Source organism: Schistocerca cancellata, chromosome 5 (genome assembly GCF_023864275.1).
Source record: "Schistocerca cancellata isolate TAMUIC-IGC-003103 chromosome 5, iqSchCanc2.1, whole genome shotgun sequence".
In the NCBI taxonomy this organism is placed as follows: domain Eukaryota; kingdom Metazoa; phylum Arthropoda; class Insecta; order Orthoptera; family Acrididae; genus Schistocerca; species Schistocerca cancellata.
This window is the reverse complement of record NC_064630.1, coordinates 564,155,554-564,169,147: the sequence shown is the minus strand read 5'-3', so window position 1 is coordinate 564,169,147 and position 13,594 is coordinate 564,155,554. Positions and strand designations below refer to the sequence as shown.

Genomic DNA, 13,594 nt, shown 5'->3' with positions numbered 1-13,594 from the left:
AAAACAGTAAATACTGCTTGCTTTGAGAACAAAATAAGAAAAGCTACTGCATTCTACAGTCTCTGCTGTCTTTCCATAAGTAAGTGCAAGATTAAAGCACGTTTAATAGTACACACAGTAAGGCACATGAACACTCTCTTTTACACAGCACAATAAAATGTAGCAGTCATAAGGATATTCATAAACTCATGGTAGTCAATGAATTTTCACCTGTTGCCATATGTTGCTCAAATTTCCTGCCCCAAGCCATACATTTCTTCTGATGTTCAGAGGCCTGCAAACGCTGTCTTTTTGCATCTTCTGTTTCAAAAGCACACAGATAAATTGTACCTTTCCACTTTGTTGCACATATTATCCAGTCGTCTCTTGTCTCATAAGGTGTACAAATAAGCATAGTAAGAAGACCACGGAAGCATACAAAATCTGTGCGTAACCTGTATAGAGGTAAAGAAAAGTAACCACAGTTATCCAGGATTTCCATGCAAGCAAAATTCCTTTACTCTGACACATATTATAAATAATTTAATAACTGCTATAATAAAACATCAAACAATTGTTATTAAAACCTTCTGAGACCCATTAAGTTGTTCCTTGGATTTTTTAGTGTTTAAACACCTATAGCAACTACAAATTTCTTATGTTTTCTCCCAATAGTAGCTTTGAAATGCTTTCACTCATTTCTATATTTACAAGAAATCTTCCTGCCCTGGTACACAAAATTCTGCAAGAATCACAAGTGACATTTTCACTAACAATCAAGGCAGTGGTGGTACTAAAGGGTTGGCACTAGGGGTACTTAACACTTAGGTTATTTGCACCATATGGTAATAATTCAAAGAGAAATATAGTTTAAAGATACAATACATTCACTTGAAATTTATGACATAAAAGTACTGATAATCTCATTTTGTTTCTCCTTCTCCCTGTGCTCACTACTGCATTCAGACACAGGAAGATAATTTTTTATTACAAGTCTTTGTTTAAAATCTATCACAAAATACATATATCCTGATTCAAATAGTATCATTGCAGCTGACCTCTGTCAGAATATAAGATAAAGACTGTTGAACAGGGGGTTACTGATATTTGCGTGCAGTGGCTACTCCATACTGGTGATCCTCCAGCCAGAGAAGGAATCTATGTGTCATTGGGTAATGTCTTATTGTAATTCAGGTTTGGGTTGCTTAATCCAAGTGGAATTGCTGAAAGATGGATTCATGACCACATCTCATTGCCACACACTCCCAATCATCCTTCCTCCCATTGGTGTAATACACACTATCTTAATGGCAAGGTCACTGACTACAGATGAATAAGATCTCGCCACAATATCCTCGCTATAGCCACATTAACTTCACTATCTGTTTGATCAGCTTTCCAAGTTTACATGTGTACTCATTAAATAATAGCATTAATTAGTTATATAACGGTGACTTTTTATAGTGTTCTAACTACAGCCACATAGTCAGTACCTACAATAATTACTACAGACACAAGGATAAGCACTGGTCATGATCTTACAAACATAACAGAGGAAAACATATAAATAACAACTTTAGAAAACTTTGTATTTAACTACAGAGTACCTACTACAGAAACCAATGTAGGCACTACACAAAGAAAATTAATTACACCCATAGCCTTGCTAGCTACGTTTCCCAGTTCCTCCTGATACCAGACCCACCACTTCTTTTCCATCTCCACCTTCTTCTCTTCTCTCTATAGCTCTTATATGCTCCACCCCATGAGAATTACTCTTGTCCTTTTGTGCAGCTGCTGAGTTATCTGTTCCACTCCATGCTTGCACTATCCCACTACCCCTCCTTGCCACATGCCTCCTTTCCTACCCCTTCCATCAGCCCAGGCAACTGCTCTCTAATATAATCTGTGTCACCATGTCCATAATAGTGTGCATTTGGTGGGTGTCTGTGTGGTTGCATGTGTGACTGTGTGTACTTTCTGCCACAAGAAGAGCCAGGGATTGAAAACTACTTAATACAGTGTTCTGTTATCTGTGAATGTATCACAAATCAGTCCATTTTATTTTGCATAGCTATAATTATTATTGAATTAGGATGGTTAGAGAATGTAAAATGGGAACCAATATTAAGTGGAACTGATGTGAATAATAAATGGGAGAAGTTTTTGAAGTGTCCTCATACTGAAGAGTGATGAAACATACACTGTAACAACAACTGTTTATTAGTGATACAGAGAACAGAACTCAAATACAATGTCCACACAACTGAAGTACAAACTGAACTGTCTCTCCTAAATGTTGCCTGAAATGTGCCTTCATGATGAAACCCACAAGTCACCATAAGTGTTGTAGCACGAAGAGCCAAGGACGATCATTGTTAGGATCCAACCTGGTACTCAGAGTATGTCCTTGAGATGATGGTAGCTTCTGAAATGTCAGGTGTCGACAGTTATTGGAGATGATAGCTCAGATGACAATAGATGACAAGGAATGACAGTGCTTCTGGGATGTTGGGCTTTGGCAGATGTTGGACACAGTCCCTCACTCAGATGATAACAACTCCCGGTGGGATGCGTGCAGTGTGGTGTGATACCTGGAAGCAGTACATGGTGGTCCCGCATAGTATCAATGACAGATACTCATGGTGAGGGCTGAAGGGGAGCAGCTGATATGGCCAGCATGAAGCCCTGGAACATAAATGTCCTGCATAGTCTGAGCACTGAGAACACATGTGACGTAGCACAGGAAAGCACTGCCCTGCTTACAGCACTTTTTGTCGCAATAGGCATGCTGCCTATCGGTGAGGTTTGTATTCCCAGATGCTGTGGTGGCTGCTGGTGGTTTGACTGTACACAGCACCATGGCTCTATTTACAAACAGCCTCTGTGGTTAGGCAGGGACCATACATAGCCCGTGAAGTGCACACACACTGGTGTGGTGGCCAATATGTGCAGGGGCAGCCCTGCATACACCACATCCCTCCTCCCTTAAAAAGAGATGGTGCAACCATCTCATAGAAGCATCGCACCCAAGAAGGAGGCACAACACAGCTGCTAGTGCTGACTGCTCAAACAACTGGTATGTAACTAATTACAGTAACACGATCTTGCATTCCATAAGTGCTGAACAGAAAGAAAATCTTGCGTATAGAAATGAAATTGTGTGAACAGGTGAAAAAGAATGCAACATACAATGAAGAAGACTGGTGAGCAAGTGGTGTAGGACCCACAACCTCTGGTAAACAAGGATAGAAAAATGACAAACACTGCACAATAACTTCCAAAAACTCAACACAAGATATCTGAATATACTGAATCAAGCTACTAAAGAACTCAAGAAATTGTTCCCAACACAGCAACCATGTTGTGTCCTCATAGGGGAATGGTAACTGGTTTCCGTATGTGACAACTTAGCTGACCAGGCCTAGGTGGAGCTTGCAGCAAAATTTCCAGAAAGTCACAACTCAAGATCCAGAAGAACATACAGGATCGGCAATGTCAGCAGGAATGATGAGACTGGCAGTTGAGACTGGCAGCAACAACAGGAGCAGCCACTGGGATGGACACGGTGCCACAAAAGGGGGCAATGGGGCCAGCTGCAGAGATGCCTGCAACGGCGAGAGGGTCAGCTGTGGCAGTTCTGGTGACAATAACACTGACACGACAGCTAGTGACGGCAAGAGGAGTGGTGATACCAGGGTCAGTGACGACAAGACTGGCAGTTGGATCGACACTGTTGGTGATGACATAAGAACTGACCACAAAAGGGCCAGTGCCAAAAGGACTGACTAAAATGGTCACCGTATTATCGAAAGGTCGGGTGACGACAAGAGGGCCAGCGATGCACTGATAAGATGACAGGACTGATGCAGTGGCTGACAGACTTGACCATGACAGAAGGGCCGACCGTGACAGGGCCAGAGGCTGGCAGTTGCAGGACTGATGGTGGCGGCGTCAACAGGATGGGCAGCAACAACAGGAATAATGAACGAATGTATGCCGTTGCTGACACGTTGGGCGAAGAGAGGAGGCTGACTGAGATAGGGCTGGTGACGTGTGGACTGATGACTGGAACTGATGTTGTTGCTTCAAGGCTAGCTGATGACTGGAGAGCAAGCCGTGACAGGGCAGGTGCCAACAGGAGTGACACCAAAAGGAGGGCAGCCAAAACAGGGCCGGTGCTGACAGGAGGCCCGGTTGTGGCACAGTCAGCACTGACAGCAACAATGATGAGATAGTAGATATCTGATGGCATCATCAGCAAAAATCTCTGTGAGCAAAAACTGAGGGCCACACCACATAGCAACACTGCAAATGACCTGACTTAAGGTGGCCCAGCTTGCCACACACGAAGTTTTAGGTCACCAGTCCAGACACCGCTCACGATCGAGCTCATTGAACACTATGGGGAAGACTGTCCAACATTACAAAAAGCATGGCACATGCACTGCTTGGCTGGAGGCAGCTGTCACAACAAAAATGCAAATCTAACTGTCCCACTAAGAAGTTACGTCCTCTGTATGAGTGCCTGAGAAAAACTGAGAACACAAACAAGAAATTTTTGCACATGCGCTGGCAATAAAGTGAACACTTCATTGTGTACCTTGAATGCCAAGGGCAAAGCCTCTTTCTGACCATCAAACACCCAAAAAGTTGGCACAAATACAGAAATGGTGGGCCAAGATGTGGCTGTAGTAGACAAAACCACAGTGAGCTGAATTACACCCTGCAGTAGTTTCTGAATTTACTGCTCCTGTAACTGCACAGTTGAGACAAAGGCAGCTCCGATGATGGGGCAGATACGATAAGACAAAATGACACTCAAACCTTACATGAAAATATGCCACTAGTGAACTGAAACCTGAACCTGGAATTACTGAAAACAACTCAGACCAACAGAATCAAACGAGAGAATTCGCACTTGTACAACACATGAACAGACTCGCTGAACTACACTGCACAAGAAGACAATGACCAACAACCCTGTTTCACTAGTTTGCCTAGACTGATCAACTTGCCCCGTAGTAATAATCGTGAAATGTGATGAACACCATTGCCCTCAGAGTCTGACAATACAAGAACCATAAAACACTGCCCCCTCAAAATGAACTAGCACACAAGCAAACATACACTCACTTGAAACCATACAAAACAACTTGAAAATGAAACATGCTCTAACAAGGCAAACCAATACACAGCAAAAAACAGTAAAATAAGGCTTGAAGAAAACAGAAAAATGAAACCTTGGAGTGTATGGCAGATGAGAGGAGACAAGACATAAAAGCACTTTGAACACATATGAGAAACAGCCTCATTGCCAAGTATGGCTGCCTAGAGAAAATCAATGGAAAACCACACAAGACCTTTTAGCTCATCACCACTGAAGCACCCTCATACTGAGGAGAGATGAAAGACATATTATAATAACAACTGTTTATTAGTGATATGGAAAACAGAACTCAAATACAATGTCTGTGGATGGATGTCCACACAACTGAAGTACAAACAGAATTCTCTCCACAGGCGATGCCTGAGATGTGCATACACAATAAAGCCCATGAGTTGTGATAGGTGGTGGAACTTTCAGGTCAGTTGTGCATATACCATCAACCCCTATTATGCACTGACCGACAATCACTCTTACTCCCAGGTGCAATAATATGGTGGCTGACTAGTACGCATGTTGGGCATGATCCATCTGTGATAATTCAGTGTTTTGAATATTCACATTTATAAATACTTATTCTGCTTTGAAAAATATTAATAAATTTTAGTATGGAGACTTTTAGCACAATGTAAATAATTTAGGAGTAAAGGAAATGACTCACTAGTTGGAAGCATTGAGATGTCGACAGGTGCACAAAACAAAATAAAACTTCGCTATCTTATGCATGATTGGATGAATCATTATGCATTCATAAAACCATACAGATGGTTCTAAATGTAAAACTCATTACACAGAGAAAAAATCTGTATCAATTAACAATTTTCTGGAATTGTAATTTTAAAGGATTGACTCAATGTGATTATTAAATGCAACAAATTTTTTTTTTCATGCCTGTCTATGATTCAATATCTCCACTATTTGGTGAGTTTCTAGATTTACTTTAATTATTTGCAACTAATTTACGTGCTTTACAAGACCAGGAAGATGCTTATTTCTATGCCATCAATTTGAAAGTAAGATTTAAGATTTTGAGGTTCCTTTTGCTGTCTTTTCTGCATCAGATCTGTCTGTGAGTAACTAAATACATTAGAAGCTGTAGATCTGCTTGGTGATTTTACATAGGACCTAACCCAGACAAACCATGGTGAAGTATGATAAACAAGTATATTCTGCATTTAAAGTGACATATATATGTCAAACACAAATATAAACAATATCTTTTGTGGTGGTGTGAGAAACAAATAGCATGAAAATATCAAAACCAGAAAGAACCTACATGTAGCACAATCCTAACAGTGGAATTATCAAATATTACTACGGGAAACCAAAAGTTTCTGTTCAAAGACCATACAGTCCAGAATTGGTATGCCACTTAGGCAAAATCACTATGAGCACAGAGAGTCATCCCACTGCTGCACCAAGCTGCAGATAGCTATTTGGTAAAACATAATGTCCTGCTGCATGAAGAAGCCTGTTACTGCCAGCTGCACATCCTCATCTGGCAGGAAACATTGATTCTTCAAGGCCTTTTTTAAGGGACGAAGAGCATGATAATCAAATAGGGAGAGATCAGGACTATAGGATGGATACTTGAGTGTCTCCCACTTGAACTATGCATAATAGATTAGGCTGGCCTCCCACATTGTCTAGCATCATGTGTCAAATCATGGCCAGCACAGAACTTGGCTCACCATTCCACAACGGAAGTTTTTGACAGACATGCTGCCCCATACACTTTCATTATCCAATGAATGTCTACCAGTGTTTGTCCTTTAGCAGCCATGAAAAGAACAACAGCATGTTGGCCCTGTTTGGACGCATCTGGTAATAATGTCAACACACTTCACATTTCCATATTTGCTGCAAGCACCTCAGAAAGAAACAAATGCCTCACTAATCCTTTGCTACATGTGAAAGTTTATACACCAGCATCAGGGTCATGGTACATTGCACATACTCTGCAGCAAGACCCTCAAATGGAAGCCTTTTGATCACCCCTTATTTATGGGGGCAAGAATCATGTATCTTCCAACTCAGGAATTAAGTCCACTGAGCTACAATGCTGAATACCTGTCACTAATAACGAACCAGAAATTTTAATTGTTCATAACCGATCTAGTGATGTAAAGTACCACATTTTCCAGAATAAATGATGGAGGAACTATGGGACTTTACACTCAATGGTCACAAAAAATTTAAGACTTCGGGTCGACAGAAGCGTCTGATCCCACGCGTCTGCTTTGTCCCGTGACGTAAGGGTGTTGTCGTGTGTGACGTCATGAAGGCGCGGAGTTTGGTTTGAGTGTGGCTGTCTCCAGTTCTGTTTTATCTTATTTTATTTACTTTTCCGATCTGTTCGTTCTATCTCGTGAGATTTTTTTTTTTTTAAAAGACAAAAAACACTAATCAGCTACTGAAGCATTTTTATCTTCTATGGGTTGCAGGGGTTACGACCCCTGGGGAGGTGGGTGGGTATTCATGCATGGCTGTCTTCACTTACACGTTGTATCTACGCAAGGCGTCTAAATTTGTTTATATTTAGTTTGCCCCCCACCCAAAACACCCCATTTCCCGCGCTTGTCCCGTTAGTGTCATTAGGCTTCTTGTGGAAAGTGTGTGTGTATTTTGTTTCCGCCATATTTGTGACGTCATGGGTCAAAGCAGACGGGTGGGATCGGACGCCTCCGTATTTCCAAGACTTCACTGTTAAACACATTCAACAGAGACCACCAAGGCTCTTAATGTGGATATCATAGGCTCCAGGAATTAATAACAGGATTATGATTTGGATAAAGATGTGTCTACAGTGCAGAACTCAGAATATAAGGATAGAGAAAGCTGTATCAGAGAAACCCGAATTACTTTCAGCTGTGCTTTAGGGAAGACTGCTGGAGCTATTACTGTTTATACCATGTATAAAAGACACTGGAACTGATATCAACTCTAACATTTGCCAGTTTGAAGATGATCTGATGGTGTATCACAAAACAAGGTAATTAAGAGATTGTGAAACTCTCCAGGAAGATCTTGCTACAGCAGGGGAATGCACTAACAATTCTGTTCCAGCACGTCCGGGGCAACACCTGAGTATAATGTAGTGGTGAAGATGTTTAATGAGTCAACTAACCTTAAGTATCTAGAGTAACGTTTAATAGTAAACTAAAATAGAATTTTCACTTAAAAGATGTATTCCATAGTGCACACACAACCTTTTATTAAGAAGTGAGGCTTTAAACCATTAATGAAAAAAAGAAAGCATAGTGCTTCTTGATTAGGCCTTATTTGCAGCATTGTCATTCTGTGTGGGACACATATTGACAACACCCAGTTTCAGATTGTGAGTCAGTATAAGCAAGAGCGGCGAGATTTTTTCACAGAAATGTTGAGCGCTTTGGTGGTATCACTGACATGATAAATAACATGAAATGTGATTAGAATGACAGAGGAAACTGACAGATTCAGAGCATGCATACAACCCTTACATGCTGCAGTGGATAGGTGACTACTAACAGTATGATGAGTGAGGAAGAATGGAGAAGCTATGGATTAGACCAATCTCATAAAATAAATGAGCTACAATGAAAAATGTCAGTGACTAGATTCTCCTTCACACACAAATGGGGAACACAGTGGTGCACATTACCAGACAAGGTCCTACACACATTCTCTGAAAGAGATTATATATTTTCCTATTGTCACAGTTTCAGCCTAACATATTTGTAGTGTCTAAACAATATCTCATTTGTGAAAGAAGGGTGGCAGTTTTAGTTCAGCCCAGGGCTGAATTAGGCAGTATTAAATGAATATACACCTTTAACTACTGCTTAAACCACCTTTAAGATAAAGCACATGACTGCTGCCATTCTTTCCACAAATGAAGCTGCATTTTGATATTACAATTATGATTTCAAGTTAAAATTATATCTCTTTATCTCTTGGGTACAGTAATTTAATTTGTTAATAATTATTATGTAGTATCAATAAATACAATGCTTAAAGAGCTCTACTACACTCATAGGAAATAATGTACTAAATAACAAGCTTTTAAATGCCTGATGTTTAATACTTTGTTAACAACAGAATATTTGTCAAGATTCAGTCAATTTTATTATAATTGGTGGTTTTATAAGCTGCAACTGTGCACCACGTGTTTGCAATACATGTGTCAAAATCACAATATTATGTATTTGCAATGACCCACATATTTTATACAAGGAGCTACTAAATTTTATAAGAAGCTTTACAAAAAAAAAAAAAAAAAAAAATCCCAATATTTCTTTTTTGAGCCTTGTCTGTCTGTCACTTGTGTACTAAAGTCCTGTAAATTTTACAGACTTTCGTATTTACTTATTTATTTAGTCAAGGATCATCTCACCAAATATTATTGTGAATCAGATCAACAGTTATTCCCATTTGTTTCTCAAAACATACTTCAACATTAAATTTCCTTTTTGTTTGAAATATTTTATGCAATTTATTCATTATATGCAGTGCAACAAACTTACTGCTATTATCATTACTTGGTTTCCCAGTTACCCATATTCTAATAAAATATCACACATTTTTGGGTCAAACATAAAATCTGGTATTAGTGTTCCCCAAATGCTAGTATTGAGTCATTTTAAGACAATGACTATAATTCAGGAATGATCAGCCATCACAATCGGTATGCACACAGATGGTTGTCGAATAAAAACATCAACGTCAGTTCGTAAGTGTGAATATGGTTTGCTAGAAAACATTTATTCTATCTGCTGTTTCATTTCTGTTTACTGTGCCAAATGAGTAGTCAATGGACAGTAGTAACGAGGGTTGCTTCATTCATGCAAAATATTCCATTTGTTTCGGTTGATTTGCTTATTATTATTATTCTATTCATATTAGATGCCCTACAAAATGCTGCAAGCAATACAGACTTTCTTTATGGGCAACACCAACTGCTACAGGTTTCTATTTTTACCTGTGCGATGGATAATTACGAGTGGATTCAACATTTATAAACTTTCACTTTAGAAACACACTAACACCTACTAAAAAAAACACGTGTACTGGATGGAGCAACAAACAGAAGTATTTTCCAGTGTCGTCAAATGAAGCATAATATAAGCTACATAAAACATTAAAATGCTCCGTATTATTCTAATGCTGTTCGAATAAAATACACTGCAAAGAACACACGTCACAAACCTAGTTCCGCTGTCATCTTTCAAATTATGAGCATTGCGGAGAATCCACTGCAATATCGTGTCCAGTCTCTCATTGACATCTTCATCTTTCTTAACAATATCTTCAATGTTGTAATTAAGGTTGTGTTTTCGTTTCCGTCTGTGGTGGGGAACAAGATACTTTAATTCTGATAAGTCATCACAAAACTGACGCTCTGTGTTGAGACTGTAGTAACCTAATACCTCAGGCCTTTGAAAAGTGGGGAAGGTCCTTGGAACTTCTTGCAAATGAACATTTAGCTTAGCCGACATTTTTCTAACTCACAAAAAGTCTGTATGTTTACCGCGTCTACCCGACCGACAGAAACAAACAACACTCACAGCAGTGTCAGCAGACGACAACACTGGCGACGCAAAGTTAACACTTCACTGTAGTTAGCCGGCCATCTATGATCTCAGTCTCACGCTTCGACCATAAATATCTATGGTCGAAGGTCTCACGCCTTCCTCATACAACTAAAATAATGCTACTCTAGAGAAGTCACGAAAGTTGCATTTCAAAATAAATTCCAGTGGCGATACTCGAGTAGCATTTCACACTGCCAGTAGATTTCCACAAGCAACACAAGGAAGCAGTGTGTGTACTGGAGTGAGAGTACTGAGTACATTGACGTTATCGAATACTGCTGTTCGTAAGGAAATTCACCGATATGACAAGCAGTGGTGGCCGGTGGTATCTGAAGTAGGCTCTCGCACCGAAGTTTCATTGTTGCATTTTTACATGAGATATTTACAAGGGAGAAAATTCTTTGTCTTGACGCCAGGTTTCCCGACATTCGTTATGATATAAACTTCAGTTTTTTGGATCCACTTTACGAAGCCTGCAAAAAATTGAAGATTTGCGACAGAAAATTTCTGTGGCAAAGGACTAAGTTATGTAAAGAGCTACATTTACAGTTCTAAAGGATTCTGACAGGAAAAATGACCTGGAAACCTTATTTGGATCCTACAATTTGCTATCAGTACCGTAGTTAACTTTCCAACATGGGTGGATAAAGACAGAAGGTCCCATGGAGGTATTATTCTTACCTCCGTGGTAGGTCCCTCATTGATAATGTTTTCTTTGATGAGACACAAAGCAAGAAAATAGCTGTTTACCCAGTAACAAACACTCTCTCTGATTACGATGCACAGTTAGCCAGGATAAACGATATAGTGCCCTACAGTGTGAATACTCCTCAGTGGAACTCAGTTAGAATCATTAATGACTATGGGCATATGTTTTAAGAGTAGTTTACAAGAAACAACGTGGGATGAAATTTATGAAGAACCAAGTGCAAAATAATATTTAGTCTGTTCCATGATAAATTCATGTTAGCATTTGAAAATAGCGTTCCACTTAAGCTACTCACAAGGGACATTAAACATGTAGAAAACCATGGATCACTAAGGGGATTGAAGTACCTTGTGAAAGGAAAATGTATCTTTTTCCAAGAACAAGTAGAGACTTAGCAGTAGTTGCACACTAGAAAAATCACCCAAAATTACTAAGTAAGATTTTACAAAATCAAGAAACATCGAAATAATGTCAGACATCAGAACATCTGGCAACAGAGTTAAGATGATATGGAATGCTGTGAAGTAACAGAAATGACAACCAACCACAGAAGAGGATAACATTACTACTGAATTGAATGGAAGGGTTACAAATGACATGTCACAGGTAGCAAATGAATTTAATAATCATTTCTTATAAACACAGTAGAAAACTTAGGGACCTACTGTTCAAGAGGAAGATCACAGCAATATGTTGAAGAAGTAACTCCCATAAAATTACATCATGTGAATGTACCACCTATTCTACTTCTGAAATTCTCTGAAGAATATAAGCCCTTCTGGTTTTGACGGTGTTTCCAGTAGAGTAACAAAGATTTGTTCCCTTATAATAAGTCCAGTGTTGTCCAAAATATGTAATGCATTACTAATTCAAGGCATTTTTCCAGAGAGACTAAAATATGCCATTGTGAAACCCCTCTTTAAGAAAGGCGATAAGAGAGACGTCAGTAATTACCGACTTATTTCACTGTTGACATCATTTTCCAACATTTTTGAGAAGGTGATGTGTTCTAGAATAGTATCTTACCTTGCTAACAATAATATCCTCAGAATATCACAGTTTGGGTTTCAGAAGGCTTGCTCTCCTGACAATGCCATTTATATGTTCACGCACCAGATATTACAAGCATTAAATAACAAAATAGCACTGGTAGGCATTTTCTGTGACCTATACAAGGCATTTCATTGTGTGAAACAAAGTATACTCCAAGATAAATTGAAGTTTTATGGGATTGATGATATACGTAGACAACCAATGGATCATGTCATATCTAACCATAAAGAATGCCGAAAGTTGTACTTAGTAGTAATTCAGCCAACAGAATCCAGGGACATAACTCTGGTGAAAAATCACATATCTACATTTATACTCCGCAAGTCACCCAACGGTGTGTGACGGAGGGCATTTTATGTGCCACTGTCATTACCTCCCTTTCCTGTTGCAGTCGCGTATGGTTCGCGGGAAGAACGACTGCCAGAAAGCCCCCATGCGCACTCGAATCTCTATATATTTACATTCGTGATCGCCTCGGGAGGTATAAGTATGGGGAAGCAATATACACTCCTGGAAATTGAAATAAGAACACCGTGAATTCATTGTCCCAGGAAGGGGAAACTTTATTGACACATTCCTGGGGTCAGATACATCACATGATCACACTGACAGAACCACAGGCACATAGACACAGGCAACAGAGCGTGCACAATGTCGGCACTAGTACAGTGTATATCCACCTTTCGCAGCAATGCAGGCTGCTATTCTCCCATGGAGACGATCGTAGAGATGCTGGATGCAGTCCTGTGGAACGGCTTGCCATGCCATTTCCACCTGGCGCCTCAGTTGGACCAGCTTTCGTGCTGGACGTGCAGACCGCGTGAGACGACGCTTCATCCAGTCCCAAACATGCTCAATGGGGGACAGATCCGGAGATCTTGCTGGCCAGGGTAGTTGACTTACACCTTGTAGAGCACGTTGGGTGGCATGGGATACATGCGGATGTGCATTGTCCTGTTGGAACAGCAAGTTCCCTTGCCGGTCTAGGAATGGTAGAACGATGGGTTCGATGACGGTTTGGATGTACCGTGCACTATTCAGTGTCCCCTGGACGATCACCAGTGGTGTACGGCCAGTGTAGGAGATCGCTCCCCACACCATGATGCCGGGTGT

The 13,594-nt window shown here is 40.1% G+C and overlaps 1 protein-coding gene across 2 annotated transcripts in view; it reads right to left on the bottom strand.

The window, feature by feature from the left end:
* The window catches only part of LOC126188165 (decapping and exoribonuclease protein-like), a 41,732-nt gene extending 30,798 nt beyond the window's left edge, over positions 1-10,934 (bottom strand). Inside the window, exons 1-3 of one of the 2 annotated variants that reach the window (XM_049929680.1) lie at positions 10,555-10,933; positions 10,334-10,471; positions 211-434 (exon numbers count right to left, since the gene is read on the bottom strand). In XM_049929680.1, the coding sequence (XP_049785637.1) occupies positions 211-434; positions 10,334-10,471; positions 10,555-10,607 (415 nt within the window). In that variant the 5' untranslated portion in view covers positions 10,608-10,933. Of the gene's footprint in view, positions 1-210; positions 435-10,333 lie in introns of both variants that reach the window. The other variant, XM_049929679.1, reaches the window with a different exon arrangement.
* Positions 10,935-13,594: the final 2,660 nt, after the last annotated feature.